Source organism: Leptosomus discolor, chromosome 3, assembly GCF_034619465.1.
Source record: "Leptosomus discolor isolate bLepDis1 chromosome 3, bLepDis1.hap2, whole genome shotgun sequence".
NCBI lineage: Eukaryota > Metazoa > Chordata > Aves > Leptosomiformes > Leptosomidae > Leptosomus > Leptosomus discolor.
Window position 1 is genome coordinate 10,333,925 of NC_141393.1, and position 15,872 is coordinate 10,349,796.

The window sequence follows — 15,872 nt, forward strand, 5'->3', positions numbered from 1 at the left end:
TCTTTTGGAAGTCTGCCTCTGAAAGGTTCGCATTTTTGTTACTCGGTTTGGATTTTTGTTACTCGATTTGGATTAAAATAAAGACCAATTCCCTCAATTTCCTCTGGGAAATGATCTTAGTAATTGATCAGCAGCTTAGTCTTATTTATGAGGCAGCCTGGTTTAGGGAAGGTGCTCAATACCCTGCTTTAGTGAATAGGCATTCTGTAGTCAGGAAATTCCTTGTGAAGAAAGGCACTTCTTCCTGAAAGTAAATCAGATCTGACTCCCAGGGGACACTACAGGAGACCAGCAGGTCTTGGAAAACTTGCCTGTCCTAGATGCTTCCCCAAGACAAGCTTCCTGCTTGTTCCTGTGACATGTCGTGTTGGCATCCATGCCATTTTTAAGTGATGCAAATGCTAACTTCCACCTTGTCTTCTGATTCTCAGGAAACACCAGCCGGAAAAAGAATAATGGAAAATTGTACAGACACAAATAATAGCTCCACTTGCACAGGAATTCCCTACAAAGACAGCAAGACACTTCTTGTTGCTGTTTACAGCATCGTTTTTGCCATAGGCCTTCCAGCAAATTGCTTAACTTCCCTGCTTACATTTGTACAAATCAAAAGGAATAAAGTAGTTGCCATCTACATTTTCAGTTTATCACTGTGTGAGCTGATGTATTTAAGTACCTTGCCTCTCTGGATTATCTACGTGCAAAATGAGCACCAGTGGAATATGGGTGTGAATGCTTGCAGAGTAACAGGATTCATCTTTTTCTGCAACATATACATCAGCATTCTGCTTTTGTGCTGCATTTCTGTGGACCGATATGTGGCACTGGTGTATGCTCTGGAGTCAAGGGGGAGAAGAGGACAGAAAAAGGCAATCATAATAGTGTGTTTTCTCTTTGCTGTGGTTGCAATAATCCACACTCCAGTATTTTACATGGAAGATTATACAGAAGATACGAATAAGAAGACCTGCTTTGAGACTTTGCCCCTTGATATCAAATTGGCTTCTTTTGGCTTTGCCAGATTCCTATTTGGATTTGCCATACCTTTCACAATCCTCATTTTCACAAACTACAAAATTTTCCAAAGCACAAAAACAAGCAGCAGCTTGGCTCGTCACCAAAAAGCCAAAGTGAAGTATCTGGCTGTCGCTATTATTGTCATTTTCCTAATCTGCTTTGCTCCCTACCATGTGGTACTCATAATAAGATCCGTATACTTTGTGTTTCATCAGAATTGCTCATGTCCATTTGAAAAAGAAATATATTCAATTTTTACGGTGTTTCTGTGTTTCGCCACTACAAACAGCATTGCCGATCCAATCATCTATGTGCTGGTTAGTGAAAACGTCAGAAAAGATTTTTATAGGAGTCTCAGAAGATGGAGACTGAACTCAGCCAGGCTGAATTCATCCATTAATCACAAGACTGAGAGTATAAAATTGAAAATGTCAAAAGAATCACAGGAAGGAGGGCTAAGAGAAGAAAACAAAGAAATACCAGATTCATCTGATATTCAACAGATCTGTAATAGTGGCAAAGACCAAGAAGGTAGTAGCTAGCAGTTAGCTGCTGACGCAAATAAGAGGTTCCCAACACCAGCTGTGGGCTGCAGACTGCAGCACACAAGTATTTACATGCCAATGTCCACAGGAAGTTTTGTCATAGTGCATGGGCCAGCAACTCGAGGATGATACAAGAAAGTTTGTCCACCAGTATCATGGGTGAAAATATTGCTGTGCTAAGGACATGTGGAATAAACTAAGAAATTTACTTTGACTCAAATTGAAATCTTAAAAGCTTATTTTTTTGGCCTGGCTCTTTTCCTCTGAGATGAAAAAAAAACCCAATCCCTGCTGAGAAGAACAATGTAGGGCCCATTCTTAATGGTTGGAATTTTTAGTTCTTGAGGAGGTAAATGTTCAGGTTCTCATACACGTACTCTGTTGTTAACGTTTGTGGTTAACCAGTGGAAAATATTAAAAATGAGGAAGTCTTTCAACAAGAGCCTTGAAAATGTTCCTAATACTTCAGTACGCAGCTTTATCTACCTTGTACATTCTGTGGAGAATTAAAGAGCAAAACAGTGGCCTGGTAACACAGACCAACAGTACTTCTGCTGTGTTAGTCAAGATTCTGCACGGTCCTGAAATTCTTAAAAAGTACAATTCTAGTGCTTGATATTTTACGTAAGTAGATTTTACTTATTTTGCAGTTAAATCTGGAATGCACTGAAGTATATAGAAAAATTCTACATTTCCAAGTGGTGTCATGGACTGGTTTTATGCCATCTGCAAATGTTTGTTGAACTTTTGTTTCATTTCTGACTAAGCTAACACTTCCCTTTTGGTATTGATCCAACTTCCAGTGTGTAGGACTCTACACAAGTGTTAGGTGCCTCACTGACAAGGAAGGACTGGCAGCATGGAGAACACAGTCCCTTCTCCCCATAGATGGGAACTCCCTTGGAATGCTGGCGGTGCACACATGAGTCTATGCTGGGGCAGATTTAATCTTTGCTACTGCCACTTTCCCCATGAATAAATTATTGATGGTAGTTTCCTGTGCCTTCAAACCGGAAGTGGGGAAAAAAAAAATTATACAAATCTGGCAAGATTTATCCGAACAGCTTCTTCATATTTTTATGTGACCAAAGTAAACCAGACAAAAATCATGAGTCGGTTGGATGTTTATTTGAGTACAAGTTTGTAAAGTGTTTCAGAGAGTCATTCTGCTTCATCTGTAATGTTGTATTTCTGTAATATTTTTAAATTGTCATTAATGTTGACATTTCTGAATAGAACTAACATAAGCCAATGTTAATGTAAATACTTGTTAAGGTTTTAAAATTGTCATAGGTATTTCTGTATATTATGATTTATTCTTACACATTTTGCAAAGAAGCATTGTGCCAAAATGGCATTTCCTCAAGTTATTGTATTTATGACATATTTAATTTTTGTATTATTTAATGACTTTTCCTATGAAAGGCTTGTGTCCTTAAAAGTAGTTCACATAATATTGAGCTGAACAGGAGACTGTTTCTTGGAAAAGTGTGAAATTCTGTTGTGATGCTAACTAACGAACTGTGGTTTTGCATTTTCACATGCATCCCAGAGGTCAAACTCTCTAAGGTATTAAGGAGAGATCTGCAAAGTACCGGATATCTGTAACTTTGCTGAAAATCAAAGTTTCCATTACTAAAAAAATCAGCAGCAGGCGTTGCTTGTAACAGCCCAGTCAGCCAGAGCATTGGTGATTAATCTCTGAAGACGCATATGCAAACTGCCCCAACCTCAAGATTTTCATTGACTGAAAACTCTGATGAACAATTGCAGTGAATTTAGAAGAAACCAAAGATACGGACTTCTAAACTAATTTAAATGGATGCAAATTAGATATTCACCTTGATGAATTTCAAAATCTCTCTGATGGTTTTCCTCTGATAAAACATGACTGTCTTTAGAGCAACCAGTCTTGGAGCCCAGTGCCACAGGTGCAGGGGACAGGGATTAGCAGGGTCTGATGCAACATCTGTAATTCTTTTGCCTTGCCTAATTTACGTATTGTTCTAAATGATTGTCTCATCATGTATCTTCTCTTAAGGAAAATCCTTGGAGCTTCTTGGCTCAGATGCACTCTTAAATAAAAGCCTTTGGGGTGACAATGACCCATATGTCTTGATCCAACTGTGAAGTTAATTTCTGACTATGAACTACAGCTGGCCAAACTAGTTTTTGCAGACTAGTTTTTGTTTGTTTATTCATCAATTTGAAGTTATTTCTAAAGACTGTATTTTTAAAGAAACTGTTGGGGGAAACTCACTTATAAAACTCTATTCCTGTCTAAGAAATGCTTTCATGTTCAGCATTCAATTTTGCTTCAAGAGGGTAGTTGTATCAAACAGGTAAAAACAGATACAAATGAACTCAAACTCTCTATGTGTGACGAATTTGCAGTTGGTGACTCTGTAGCTGCTCTGATCTAGTCCCTGCTATCATGTACAACCCAATGTCAAATTTCTATTGGCTAGTGAGTGATAAAACCTAACCCAGAACCAGGCTTTCAAAAACTTCCACAATCTAACAGCTTTTCTTCATGAGAATATTGTCATCCTATAGGTCACACTGTGCGATAAGTCTTTTAGGAAACAACTTCTACATAGTGAAATGATGCCAAAGTTGCCTCACAGGTTGGAATACCTGTCGTATTGTCAAACCAGCACAAACTAAAGGTAGCAAACAATGGTGGGGGAATTGCAGCAGACAGATTCAATAATTTTGATCACTCTTTGGTGTGCAGGGGCTGCATACAGGTGGCAGCATCCCCAAAGCTGGATCTCCCAGCATGTATCCTGCTACTAGTGTCTAGAGACGAGGACGTGATACCTCCATCTCTTCTAGTGCCTCCTGGAGTGGATTGTACCCCGCTGCACTTTTACCCCTGCACAATTGACCTTTGCACAGGAGAGGGCGCTTCTGATACTCTGTGTGCACCAGGGATCAGCACGGCCTCACAATGCAGTCTTCAAGTGAAAGGAACGTGAACAATAAAAAGAGAAATCCGTTATCCCAAATTAGACTAATACTAATATCCTGGTGATAGATGTTAGTTGCTGCCATCATGAGCAGCAACTGGTAAGACAGCGTAGGACTCTAAACTCATTATGTCTCATCGCTGTGATTCAGATAACTGATGACTTCTAGGGTTTTACTCTCTTACTCCATCCTGTTAGAAATGCTCAGAGATAATGAAGCAAAAACCAGCCTTGCAGAAAGATGGAAAGTCTGCTCAGGAGAGGTGATAAGCTATGCGGTAAGGATTTCACAAAACATTACATGAATATCACCGACATGAGCAACCTTAAAATACACCTTCTCAGTATGCCATGAAATGATCCATCCTGTTTGGCAGCCTGAGTCTGTGATAGGGCCCATACCTTTCAGCCCATGATCACAGAGCGTGCCCTGTATGTTCACAGGTCTGTCCTGAAATATTTTCTTGAGGGAGGCAAAGAATCAAAGAGAAGAGAAATACTATGGGAAAAGGGTGTTCTACAATATACAAAATCCTGAAAAGCCTTGTAAAAACCTAAAGTCACAGCTGTTCTGAACAAGTATGCAAATACCCGACTGTTCAGAAAGCTACTTAGAAATGCATCAGCCTTTATCACAGTTCCCCATCTGTAAAATGGGACACTTCTTCCCTTGAGCATCGTCTGTCTTGGTTTAAAATACAAGCCCTTGCAGGAGATACTAGAAAGAGTGAGCGGGTGTGGCGTATGCATATTCAGAGTTTACTGCAATGGGGCAGCGAACAGCACAGAGGCAAATATAGGGTACTAAAGCACAAATTCTAATGACTCAGCACTTTCAGGATCAGATTCAAAACACTTTCTTTGCTTCTATTTATGCTAGGGCATCAGGAAAAAAAACACAAGCAAATAAACAAACAACAAAACACACGCAGATTTTCGCTTTAATTTGGGTCTCCTTCTGGTAACATTGGTACTAGACCGTTGGGGACTTCACTGGGATTTTTCCTCACTGGGATATTTTGGTGTTTGGAGGCATTTTGTTGCTTCCAAAAGGTAAGAGTAATATCGATCCACAGAGTTGACTTCCAGACTGGAAACACTCAGGGGCAAGCACTCACAAGGCTCATAGTACCTCTCCAGGTACAGGACTGAAACCAATCAGTAACGCTAATAGCATTTGCTGTTGCAACTTCTGTACACTGTAGGCCACCAGTAATAATCTTTACAATTCTTAGTGCTTTGAGATCTATCCATGTGGATGCTGCCTCTCAAGCTTTTCCCTTCCTGGCATTATTTTTGTAGGTTGAGAAGCATTTTCTTAGCACCAGATTTCTGGAATTGGTCTCTGACCGTGTGAGCTTTGGGGCAACAGCACTATTGCTTACCTATTTGATTAATTTAGGGGGGCTTTTTGCCTTTCTTAAATATAGTTGAGGAGACTAGGTTCACAGTACCCACTACAGGTAGTTTTTATTATTGTATGTTTGACGTTTATACTGACTTGACAATAAAAAAAAAGGACATTTGATAAGGTATTAGAAAAAGCCCTGTCATTTTCCATTTTTCTGCATGCACGGTTCCTGTTTACCTCTAATTCTTTTGCTCAAATATTTCCTAAAATAAGGCTTATGAAAATGAACAGCCTGTAGCCCTCAGTGGAAATGTGCACTTAACTGCACCACTTGCAGTAACAGCTGTGTCCCAAAGACAACACACGCACAAGCCTCAAACTAAACTCGGGACCAGATGCAAAAGGGAAGAAAAATGTACATTAAATAACAAGGGAGCTCAGGAGTATGACTGACTTCTTGCTTTCTTGACTGTTACTGTGGAAATGGCCTGTCAACAAAAGGCAGGAGATTCTAGCCAGGCCAAGTGCAAATCTGAAGTTTCTGTCAGAAACAAGAAAAAGGGGTCGAATGGGGAACTTCCTTTGTACACCGGGTGTGAAGCCAATACAGACAGACTGTAACGTAATAATAGAAAAGATTCAACGGGAAGCGAAAGGTCAGCAGGTAACTTCAGTATCCACAAAAGCAGAATTCAAAGGCATGTGTGACTTTATAACTCAGAAAGGGGCTTTCGCTAATGAGGGGCTGAGTGGACCCTGCCTGCATTATTCAAGGACTAGTTACTCCCTCTTCCGACCAGAAACATTCCCCTCTCATGAGGGGGAAGAAGCTGGAAATTATATTGAATATTTGGGGGGGGTTGTTTTCTTAGCATTCAGTTTCAGATACTACAACCATTTCTCAGTCAAATTCCAAGATGAGAAATAACACTGTACAAGGAAAAATCCCAGAAAATAATCTTTTTTTTTTTTCCCCTCTGGAGATATTGAATACGATTACAAATAAATCAACATGAGTTAAACCAAAGCTGCGAAACCAGCCCTCCTCCCCTGAAGGGTGTGGAAAATTGAATGTGAATCTGAACTTTTTTTGCTGGTCCACAGTTTCAGATCATAGTGACTCCAGAATTTGGAGAAAAATCTACCTTTTTAATGTAGAAATGTAGCTTGGACATATTCTTCCATGACGTAAAGCAATATTAGTGTACAACCCTGACTTGTCCACACTTCAGTATCATGTCTAATTGACTAGCATAAAGAAAAGCCTTTATGAAAGCAACACATTGACATATTCAACACATCAGTCAACTGTGGGCTGTGAGTCTACTGCCTCTTTTCTGAACCACGCAGCAGAAGTTTCATTTCAGAAGCGACACCGAAGATGTAAATTCGCCTTTTCTATACTTCCAGGGTTTGGGTTGGATAAATTTCTTTGTGTTTTCCAGTGTAATTCAAGCCTTGATCGCTTTTAAGTCAGGGGATGAGGTTTTTCCAGGAGTTTAATGTGGTCACAAGAGGGCACCAGACTCTACCTATTTCTCCTGCTGGCCATGGTGGACTTCACAGGGGAAGGAAAAAAAATTAGTATCTCTCACCTCTCTTAAGCTCGCAGCCTGTAATCATAAATTTGTGAGACTTCGTGCTGCTAGGTAAACCAGTCCGTACAGATGAGTGTGTGCGTATGTGTGTGTTCACGCTTACCACACAGATAGCTGTTGAGGCAGACACAAGACTGTGTTATAATGTTTACCCAGCTATGGCAGAAGCACAAAACCTTTTTCAAATGGTGGCTACAAACAGGCAGAAAAACAAGAAGCAAAAAAGCAGAACTGAAAACGCAAGAAAAATCATAAGGAGAAAAAAGGACAGACAATTCCCTTGCATCACACAATAAAAAATGGAGGGTGATGGAACTTGCCAGGATCTGTCCATGATCCTGGGAGAGGAGATGAGTGGCAGGAGGCTAATATACCATCTAAGGCATTCAGATGAGCCAGCCTCTGCGGTATCTAAACACCCAGCAAATTCTATACAACTCTTTCAGGAGCCCCACTTTGCCTCCCTGCCTTAGCAAACCACTCTCCACCTTATCCTGCACCGCCGTTCGCTGCCACTTCGGTGACTTTATCCCAAGTCTATTGGCATTTGGTGCTATTTGTTAGTCAGATTAAGGAAGGCAAATTAAAGATTTATTATTATGTTAACATTAGACATGTTGAAATGATTGCTGGGAAACCACTGGCTACTGACAGAGCACCAGGAGACATGAGTTGACATTCCTTTATTGCTACAAAAGTCAAAGCTGTCATTCCCATCAAGGTACAGCAGCGGAGCAGAGAACAAGACCAGCTCACAGCCTGTTATCTGTGTTCATACTCATGCTTCTAATTGGGTTAACCCTTTAAACAGATAAGGCAGATAGGCATTAGCAATCATTCTCTTAGGAAAAATTAGGGTTAAAAATGACATTTTTAACATGCCTTTTCACACCTTAGTTTACCTACTCCTTATGCTCATTTTTGGATACCCTCATTAAACTATAATTGCTATGTTCCTACTATAATCTATGATACAGTATGTTTTCCAGTTTAACCTAGTCATTCACCAGACCCTAAAACAAAATTCGGAAATAATCCAAACACTCCAACAATCCACCACAGCCTTCATCTACTCTTCCAAGGAGCACAGAGGGTCATTTTAACCTGGAGATAAAGCGTTGACTTCTGTAACCACCATATTTCTCTTACTGATGCTTAATTTTATTCTCCTCGTTATTTATGATGGGCTAAGGAAAATCACATTTCTGTTTTGGAAAATGTGAAACAATTAATGCTGTCAACATCTTGCTACTAAAGTCTCAGCCACCAGAATTAAGTTACTGCATAAGAAAGTCAGTGTCCTCATTTTTCTACTTTTTTTCCCCCAGTTTTCACAGTCCAAATGCTTAACAACTTTAAGGCAAGCTTAAAAATAAACAACTGACCACATTTCTTAAATATTTTGTTAGCTTTAACTGTTAGCTTTTGAATTATAACTCTCCACTTTGCCACTACTGCAGAAATTAGTTTCCCACTGGCACTGTAATTTTCAGGGACATGGCTTCTAGAAACAGCATAGTGCCTTCCAAAAGGCTGGTTTCAAGGGAAAAACACTGTAATATCAAAAGATGCAGAACAGTAAAGGTGTAAACCTCAAATCTGGCCTAAAAGATCTGAAAGCCACACTCTAATATATGTTCAAGGATATATGAAAAAGGAATTATTCATTAACTTCTTCAGCTTGCAACTGCTTCAGGCTATTTTGTTCTTAGAGTAACTGCAGTTTTCAAAGGAAGGTAGAGCTGGTGGGGGAAAAAAGATCTTCACATGCACAGCACAAACACATTCATCAGAAACAGACTAACTCCCGAGATGAAAATACGGTACTTAGCTTGCTGCAAAGAAAGGAATACCTTGTGTAGTGACAGGCTGCACATGTTTTTTGAGCTTGTGGGTGCTATTTAATAGTAGATGCTTAGTTGCTATAGCAACTGTCATACCCTATGGTATTTATGCTTAGATATGGAACACGTATTTTAAGCAGCACCAGACAACATCGCATTCAAGTGTCCAAAACGTATGTTTAAAAGAAAATCCCCGTTATGAAGGAAGCAGGTGTTTTCCTCTAGTTATTAGAAATCTTTATAATGCATCACTTTTGCAACAACAAAACAATCTTGTTCCTCACAAACATAAAACAGAACTACTGTGATGAGTTGCCCAGAGAAGCTGTGGCTGCCCCCTCCCTGGCAGTGTTCAAGGCCAGGCTGGATGGGGCTTGGAGCAACCTGGTCTGGTGGGAGGTGTCCCTGCCAATGGCGGGGGGATTGGATCTTTAAGGTCCCTTCCAACCCAAACCTTTCTATGATTCTGTGATCCAGAAAAGGGCTTAGAAGCCTTAAAATAAAACTCCAAACAACATTCAGCATTTTAAAATCCATCCTTGCTGACTGCTACTGCATAATCTGGAGACTTTTGCTGTCTGGTACACTGCATGGTGCTTTGCCACTAGAGGTTTCTATTGTAGTTTTAGTATCTCACTAGATACTTCTTTGAAAGTCTCAACTTTGCATCATCTGGGCTTTGTTCCTACCACAGATGTCCACTACCAACACAAAGCCACATACTGGCTGTTGGCCTCTGTCTGCCAGTAAGCATATGCATTAGTTGTGGTTTCATGACTGGAATTTCTCAAGCGTGCTTTGCAGCCCCTTTGGCTTTTGTAGTTTTATATATCACCCACCATGGAGAACACTTTCTCTGAATTAGCCGGCAACTGTAAACCTTTCTGAAAACACTTCTTTTGTTTTTGTTTTGTCACATCCTAGTGGTTAAGGAGCATAAATAAATATTGTAATATGAGGGCATTCTTTCTTTCAGGTCCTTTCTACCATAAGAGGATAGTCGGTAACTTCCACAGCTGCCTGCGAAGGCTCCTTAACTCCAACACGACCACTTTAGCCAGGCAGGCTGAAAGAGTTTGCAGACTAGTAAAAAGCCTAACAGCTTTCCTGTGTCTTGTTTCCACTGCATTTCCTGCAGTTGAAACACCTTAATACCTCTTCTTATCAATTTATTATCAGTTCCATAGTTAGTAGCTGACTTGGATAAAAACAGTGGTGCTGGTTTTAGCTCACAGAGTTTCTTAGTCTATACAAGTTCTTAAACGAACACATTTCTTAGCTCATGTCACTCCTAATCCCCCTGGCCTCCTAGTAGATAGATCAGATACCCACAGCCATAAAACCTAAGGCCTGAGGCTGGTGGCCTGAGGCAGACAGATTTCTGCCTAAGAAAGGATTTGCTTTGCCACTGTTGTACTGACAGCCACATACCCTCCCTCCCATCACCTGTCTACTACTGCTCTTCAGCTTTTCGCCAGCACAAACACCCAGCTGAGCCAATACAGCCAGCCAACTGTTGTCGTATTCAGTCAGACGTGTACTAGCTGGTGCATGGATTAGTTGGTGTGATGAGCACTCTGACGGTGCTACTCTCATTTTGTAAAGCACTAACATTTGATGCCAGCATCAGCATCATCCAACATCAAGCTACAGTTACCCACAAATGCTCACTCACTCACGATGAACGCTTTGGTTTATTTTACAGGCACCAGAAGCCTGCTGTTCCTTGTCCAACCCCCTCCTACAGGTAAAGCGACAGCCTTTCAAGGCTCACAGTAGTGGAGGAGTAGCTTACGCTCACTGAAGGCTGAGCAGAACTTCCAGGTGGTCCACACATTAACACGCTGTAACAATACGGAAACGCTTTCTCTTAAATTCAGTGTGCTGTGACTGCAGACCGCACACAATGAAGTTGCATCCTGTACCTGGGTTACGGGGCCCAGCTGAGCTGCTGCAACAGGCTTACGTCGTAGGGAACAGCCACATTTAATTACCCTCCTTAGCCTTTCTTCCATCTGCTCCTGGATTTTTTAGGCTAGCTCTGCTGCAGGAATGTGCTTGTCTGCAGAAGCACTCAGGACTGTTTCATAATGCTGCCTATCTCAGAGGTAATCAGAATTTGCCAGGTTGGTCTTAAATGAAATGGTACATTATGAGTGGGCCTCCTGCCCTACTCTGGAGCCAAATTAAAAAGACAAACACATCTTAAACGCTTTAATCAAACAGTAATTATGAGAGAAACAATACAGGCTCAGAGCAAGTCCACGTTGTCTTTAGCAGGCAGAGGCAAGCAAGCTCTGTCCCCGCTCTGAACCGGTGGGATCACAGCCAAAACTCTTCCAAACCTCACGCCGTCGTGCTGGTACAGCACAGAGCTTGAGCTAACACACCTTGTCTCTCAACAAGACTTGCTAGCCAGAGCACAGCAGTGCACTGACGACAGCTCATGGCTTCCAGTTCAGGGCTGAGTCATGTCTGGTTGGCTCCAAGCACCGCCGGTGCAAGCACACTTTTTTTTCCTGCCTCCGTCTGCACAGCTGTACTCTGAACTATTCGCCCAGCTACAGAAACCCAGGGCCCTTGGACCAGAGACAGAAAACACTGCAGCCACACAGGAGTGCAGAGTGGAAAACACTTCATTGTCAGCTCGGTATTGGTATTGAGAGAGGACTCCGTCCTATCTTGCTGAAACTATTTGTTTCGAAGCTTAAGCAACCTCCCGACTAATTTTCCCACCCCATTTATCTGAGGGCTTGCAAGCCACCAGTTGTGAAACACTGCGCTAAGCCTCACACAAACACCGAGTAAGAGACAGTGCCTGTCAGAGCCCAAGAAAGACTCCCTCCAAGAGACCTTTCCACAGGCTAGAAATAGCATCAGTGCAGGGATCCAGTGGAAAGTGAGAAACTTCACTCTGAATGTTATTTCTGTTTCTTACTTACCTACATAAAGATCATCTGCATTAGCCCTTTAAAACTATTAAACCCTACTATTACTATAATCATTTGTAATGTGAAAATATCATGGACTGAGATCCTTTGTGCAGCTTGAAATTGCACAAATGAGCTGCAAATTCCATCTTCTCTTGTCTTTTCAAAGCGCAGTTGCAGCCCTGCTCCTGGCCATTCAGTTCCTATTAATTTCTGCGGTTTTATAAACACTGTCCAACTCTAAAGCAGCCTTCCCGTCACCGCCAACGTGCGAAAGTCTGGCCAGCTCAGCAGGGGCTGAGCAGCTCCAAGAAAGGAGCAGCAAAGCTCCCGAGGCATCAAGCGCAGCCCAGCACAGGCTTGCTCCAGAAGGGAAGGAAGGGGGCTGGGAGGGAGGGTTAGTGGCTGCTTTCCAACAAGCATGGCACGCAGGTCACACCACCCGGTACCAGCCGCCGCCGGAGGAAGAGGCAGGCCAGGGTTCCCGGCAGAGCAGCTCTCTGTCGGAGCAGGCGGGCTGTGGGATGGGGAGAGCCAGAGCTGGCTGCCAGCACAGCTCCCTGCAGCTGCTGCGGCTCAGCCACGGCCGGAGCCCACAGGCAGGCACACACAGCTCTCACGGAGTGAAACCGGGCCCGTCCTTCATCCCCGCCGAGCACAAGCTAACCGCTGCCCGGCCAAGGGAAGGGGCTCCGGGTAGCAGCTCCACTTGACTCAGCCCTCCTGCTCTGGGCAGGGGCTCCAACTCAAATTAGCCCCACCAAGCCCTAAGGATCCACTCGGAGAGGACAAGGCAATGCCTGCTGCTGTTGAACCAGCCCTGCACCTCCTGTTCTCACGCAGAAAGGGCATTCCATTCACCCCTTTGGCGATCACACTTGTATAAAGGCTGCCAGTGCTTTCAAATCCCCTCAAGACTGTCACTCACTCTGAAGATTTTGCTGGGTGCCAGTGGCGACCCATCTTCCCAGGAGAGATCTGCTGAGCTGGTTTGCATCATTTTCTTCCCTGTCACCCACGTTAGTCATTTCATCAGCAAGCAGGTTGCTCTGCAACATCTCACTAGGTGCAATGCCTCCAATTGTCTAGAAGCTTTGAGTACATATTCTGAATCACCTTTTGATTTAAAAGCCTCCTGCCATTTCTGACCGGTGGTTTCCACCCCCCTTTTCCTTTTTTTTTTAATACATTTATAATTTTAATTTCAGTTTCCCCAATCAAGTTTCTTTGCAGATGTTTGCAGTTCTGCTCCACGCTTTGTCTCTACAACTTCAACTTTAACTCAGCCATTAGTTCTGCTTTTGCTTGCAGATTATCTTAGCTGTAAAAGTTTCATGAGCTGAGATAATTTTCTCAATATATAAATGTCTGTTTAGGAAATTACCAGGTTTTCACCTGTTCTTTATAAATCTGGTGTTAAAATGTCATTTAGTGAAACCAGCAGGAGGATGAAAAACTTTACTGTGTAGCCAAAATGTGATCATTCTCTTTATTGCATTGTGGTTACAATTCAATTAAATTCTTTATAACGCTATTTTAGTCCTATCAGAGATCGTTTGCTTTCTAGTAAATACTTTGGGCTGTATTGTTTTGCATAGGTCTGTCCAGATTTTTCCATTTTGACTTTTCAAGTTTTGTTTCTCACATATGTGAGATGCAAGAGTTTTTTCTCTTGAGAATAATCAAATTTTGTCATACCTCAACAAGATGCAGTTTCTCAGCTTTTCAAAGACATTGGAGTGCTAAGAACCTTTCACAATTTTTTTCAGTGGCTTTATCAGAAACATAGATGGTGTAGTTTTTAAGCCATCAGACATCCTGTCGTTTCACTGGAGAATTTATTGGGGTGAAAAAAACCCCACAAACAGAAATGTCAAGACCTTCTTGTTGTATGTAAAAGGAAAAAAGATGAGAGAGGACATATGTGCCTTACTATATAGATGATGCTATGACTAGAAAGAGCAACACCAGTGAACAGTGATCCCCCAGGGAACAGCACCCACACTGCCTCGAAAGGGAAGTCCAGGGGCTCAGAGGTTCTCGCAGGATTTGTTGTAGGATTACCTATTTGAATCTTTGCAGTGAAACTAGAAGCCAATGCCGAGCTGAATAGAGCACGAGAACATCGCTCTCTGTGGTATTGTTCTTTCAAAGTTTCGACTTGTATTTTTGCACCATGATGCCGTAAGCACAGTGCAAGAAACTGTAAAAAAACAAGGGGAAATACTGCACTTCGTAAGCTGACTTGTCCCAAAACCAGATCTTGCTTTGCTATGGAAATGTTATTTCCTCCTGCTTTCTTGCATCAAGCTACAGCTCTGTCGTTTTACAGCCCTTCCTACCGAACCTCAACCCCAAGCCCAGCTGATGCCCTCCGCTCCTGCCGCCCGGTCCACCCTTTCTCCATTTTCTTTCTCTCCTCGCTCCCCGCCCCACTGCGCCTCCGGGGGGGCAGATCCTCCCCCTGCCCGAGCCGCAGGCCGGCGGCAGCAGCTGCCGTTCCTCTGCGGCTCTCTGCCGGCAGCCGCAGCCAGGACAAGCCCGGCTTCCCTCCCCCGCGCTCCTCCTGGCTCCTTTGGAGACAGCCGGCACGGAGCTGCAAGAGCGGGGAGGCGACAGAGAAACGCTCGGCCGGCCTGAGTGCTTGCAGATGTGCAGCAGCATCGGGCTGGAAGTCACAGCCGCGTTCAAAGCTTTCGTTTTGTTTTGTTTTTTCCGCTCAGAAGGGCGGTCGGAGCTTTTGGGACGGCGGCTTCCTGAGGGGTGCGAAGCTTCACCCCTTCCCTTCGCCCCAGGGAAGCGGCTTCCCCGTCCTCTGACTCCGAGGCCCGGGGCCGGGAGGCCAGGCCCAAACAGGAAATGCCACAAGCCTTGCTAATGGAGTCATGAGGCTTGGCACCCCCCGCCGGCCGGCAGCACCGGGGCGGGAGGGGGGAAGCAGCTGCGGGGGCGGGCCGGCAGCGGTTGGCGCCGCGGGCTCCCCGGCCCGGAGGGAAGCGGCGCCTGACGGCGGAGAGAGGCCCGGGGGGGGGGGGGAGGGGGGGGGGGGAGGCGGCGCGGCGGGGCCTCGGGGGGGGGGAGGGGGGGGCCGCCCCCCTCCCCTCCTTGCGGCTCCCTGGGCGCCCCGAGGGCTGCAGCGGAGCCAGGTCTGAACCTGTTCCCGCCGGAGCCCATGGCCAGGAGCCCAGACACGCCGCGGGCCTTTGGCTGCCGTTTGAAATCGGGACGGCTCCGCCTCGCCCCCCGCCTCCGCCTCCCGCCAGCCTCTCACGGCCGAGGGGAAGGGCTCGGGCGCCATGGCAACCCCGCAGCCTCCCGTGGGCGGTGCCTGGGGGCGGGAGAGGCCGGGCTCCATGGCAACGCCGCTGCCAATCGCAGCGGTGAGCGGCGCCTGCATGGTTCGTCGACAGCCAATAACTTGCGCCGTTCCCCGATAGGCGTGGCTGCCGGGAAGGCCCGCCCCCCAGCGGGAAGACGGGGGCGGGGAGGAGGAAGGCAGCTCCTTTGTGGGCTTTGACAATAAGATGGCGGGCGGGGGGAGGCGGGGCCGGTCTCTACGGTTAGCCCCGCCCCCTCCCCCAAGCGCAGAGCGGTCGGTGAGGCGGGAGCCGGGGC

General features: G+C 44.4%; 1 protein-coding gene across 1 annotated transcript; it reads left to right on the forward strand.

Annotated features, from left to right (window-relative positions):
- Positions 1–434: 434 nt before the first annotated feature.
- GPR132 (G protein-coupled receptor 132) lies at positions 435–1,559 on the forward strand. The gene has a single exon (XM_009957251.2). It carries the CDS (start codon positions 456–458, stop codon positions 1,557–1,559), a length of 1,104 nt encoding a protein of 367 aa, XP_009955553.1. The 5' UTR covers positions 435–455.
- The last annotated feature ends 14,313 nt before the right edge of the window (positions 1,560–15,872 follow it).

What these genes read in the sequence shown, in the direction of transcription:
- GPR132 (XM_009957251.2), top strand. Translation starts at nt 456, where the DNA reads ATGGAAAATTGTACAGACACAAATAATAGCTCCACTTGCACAGGAATT.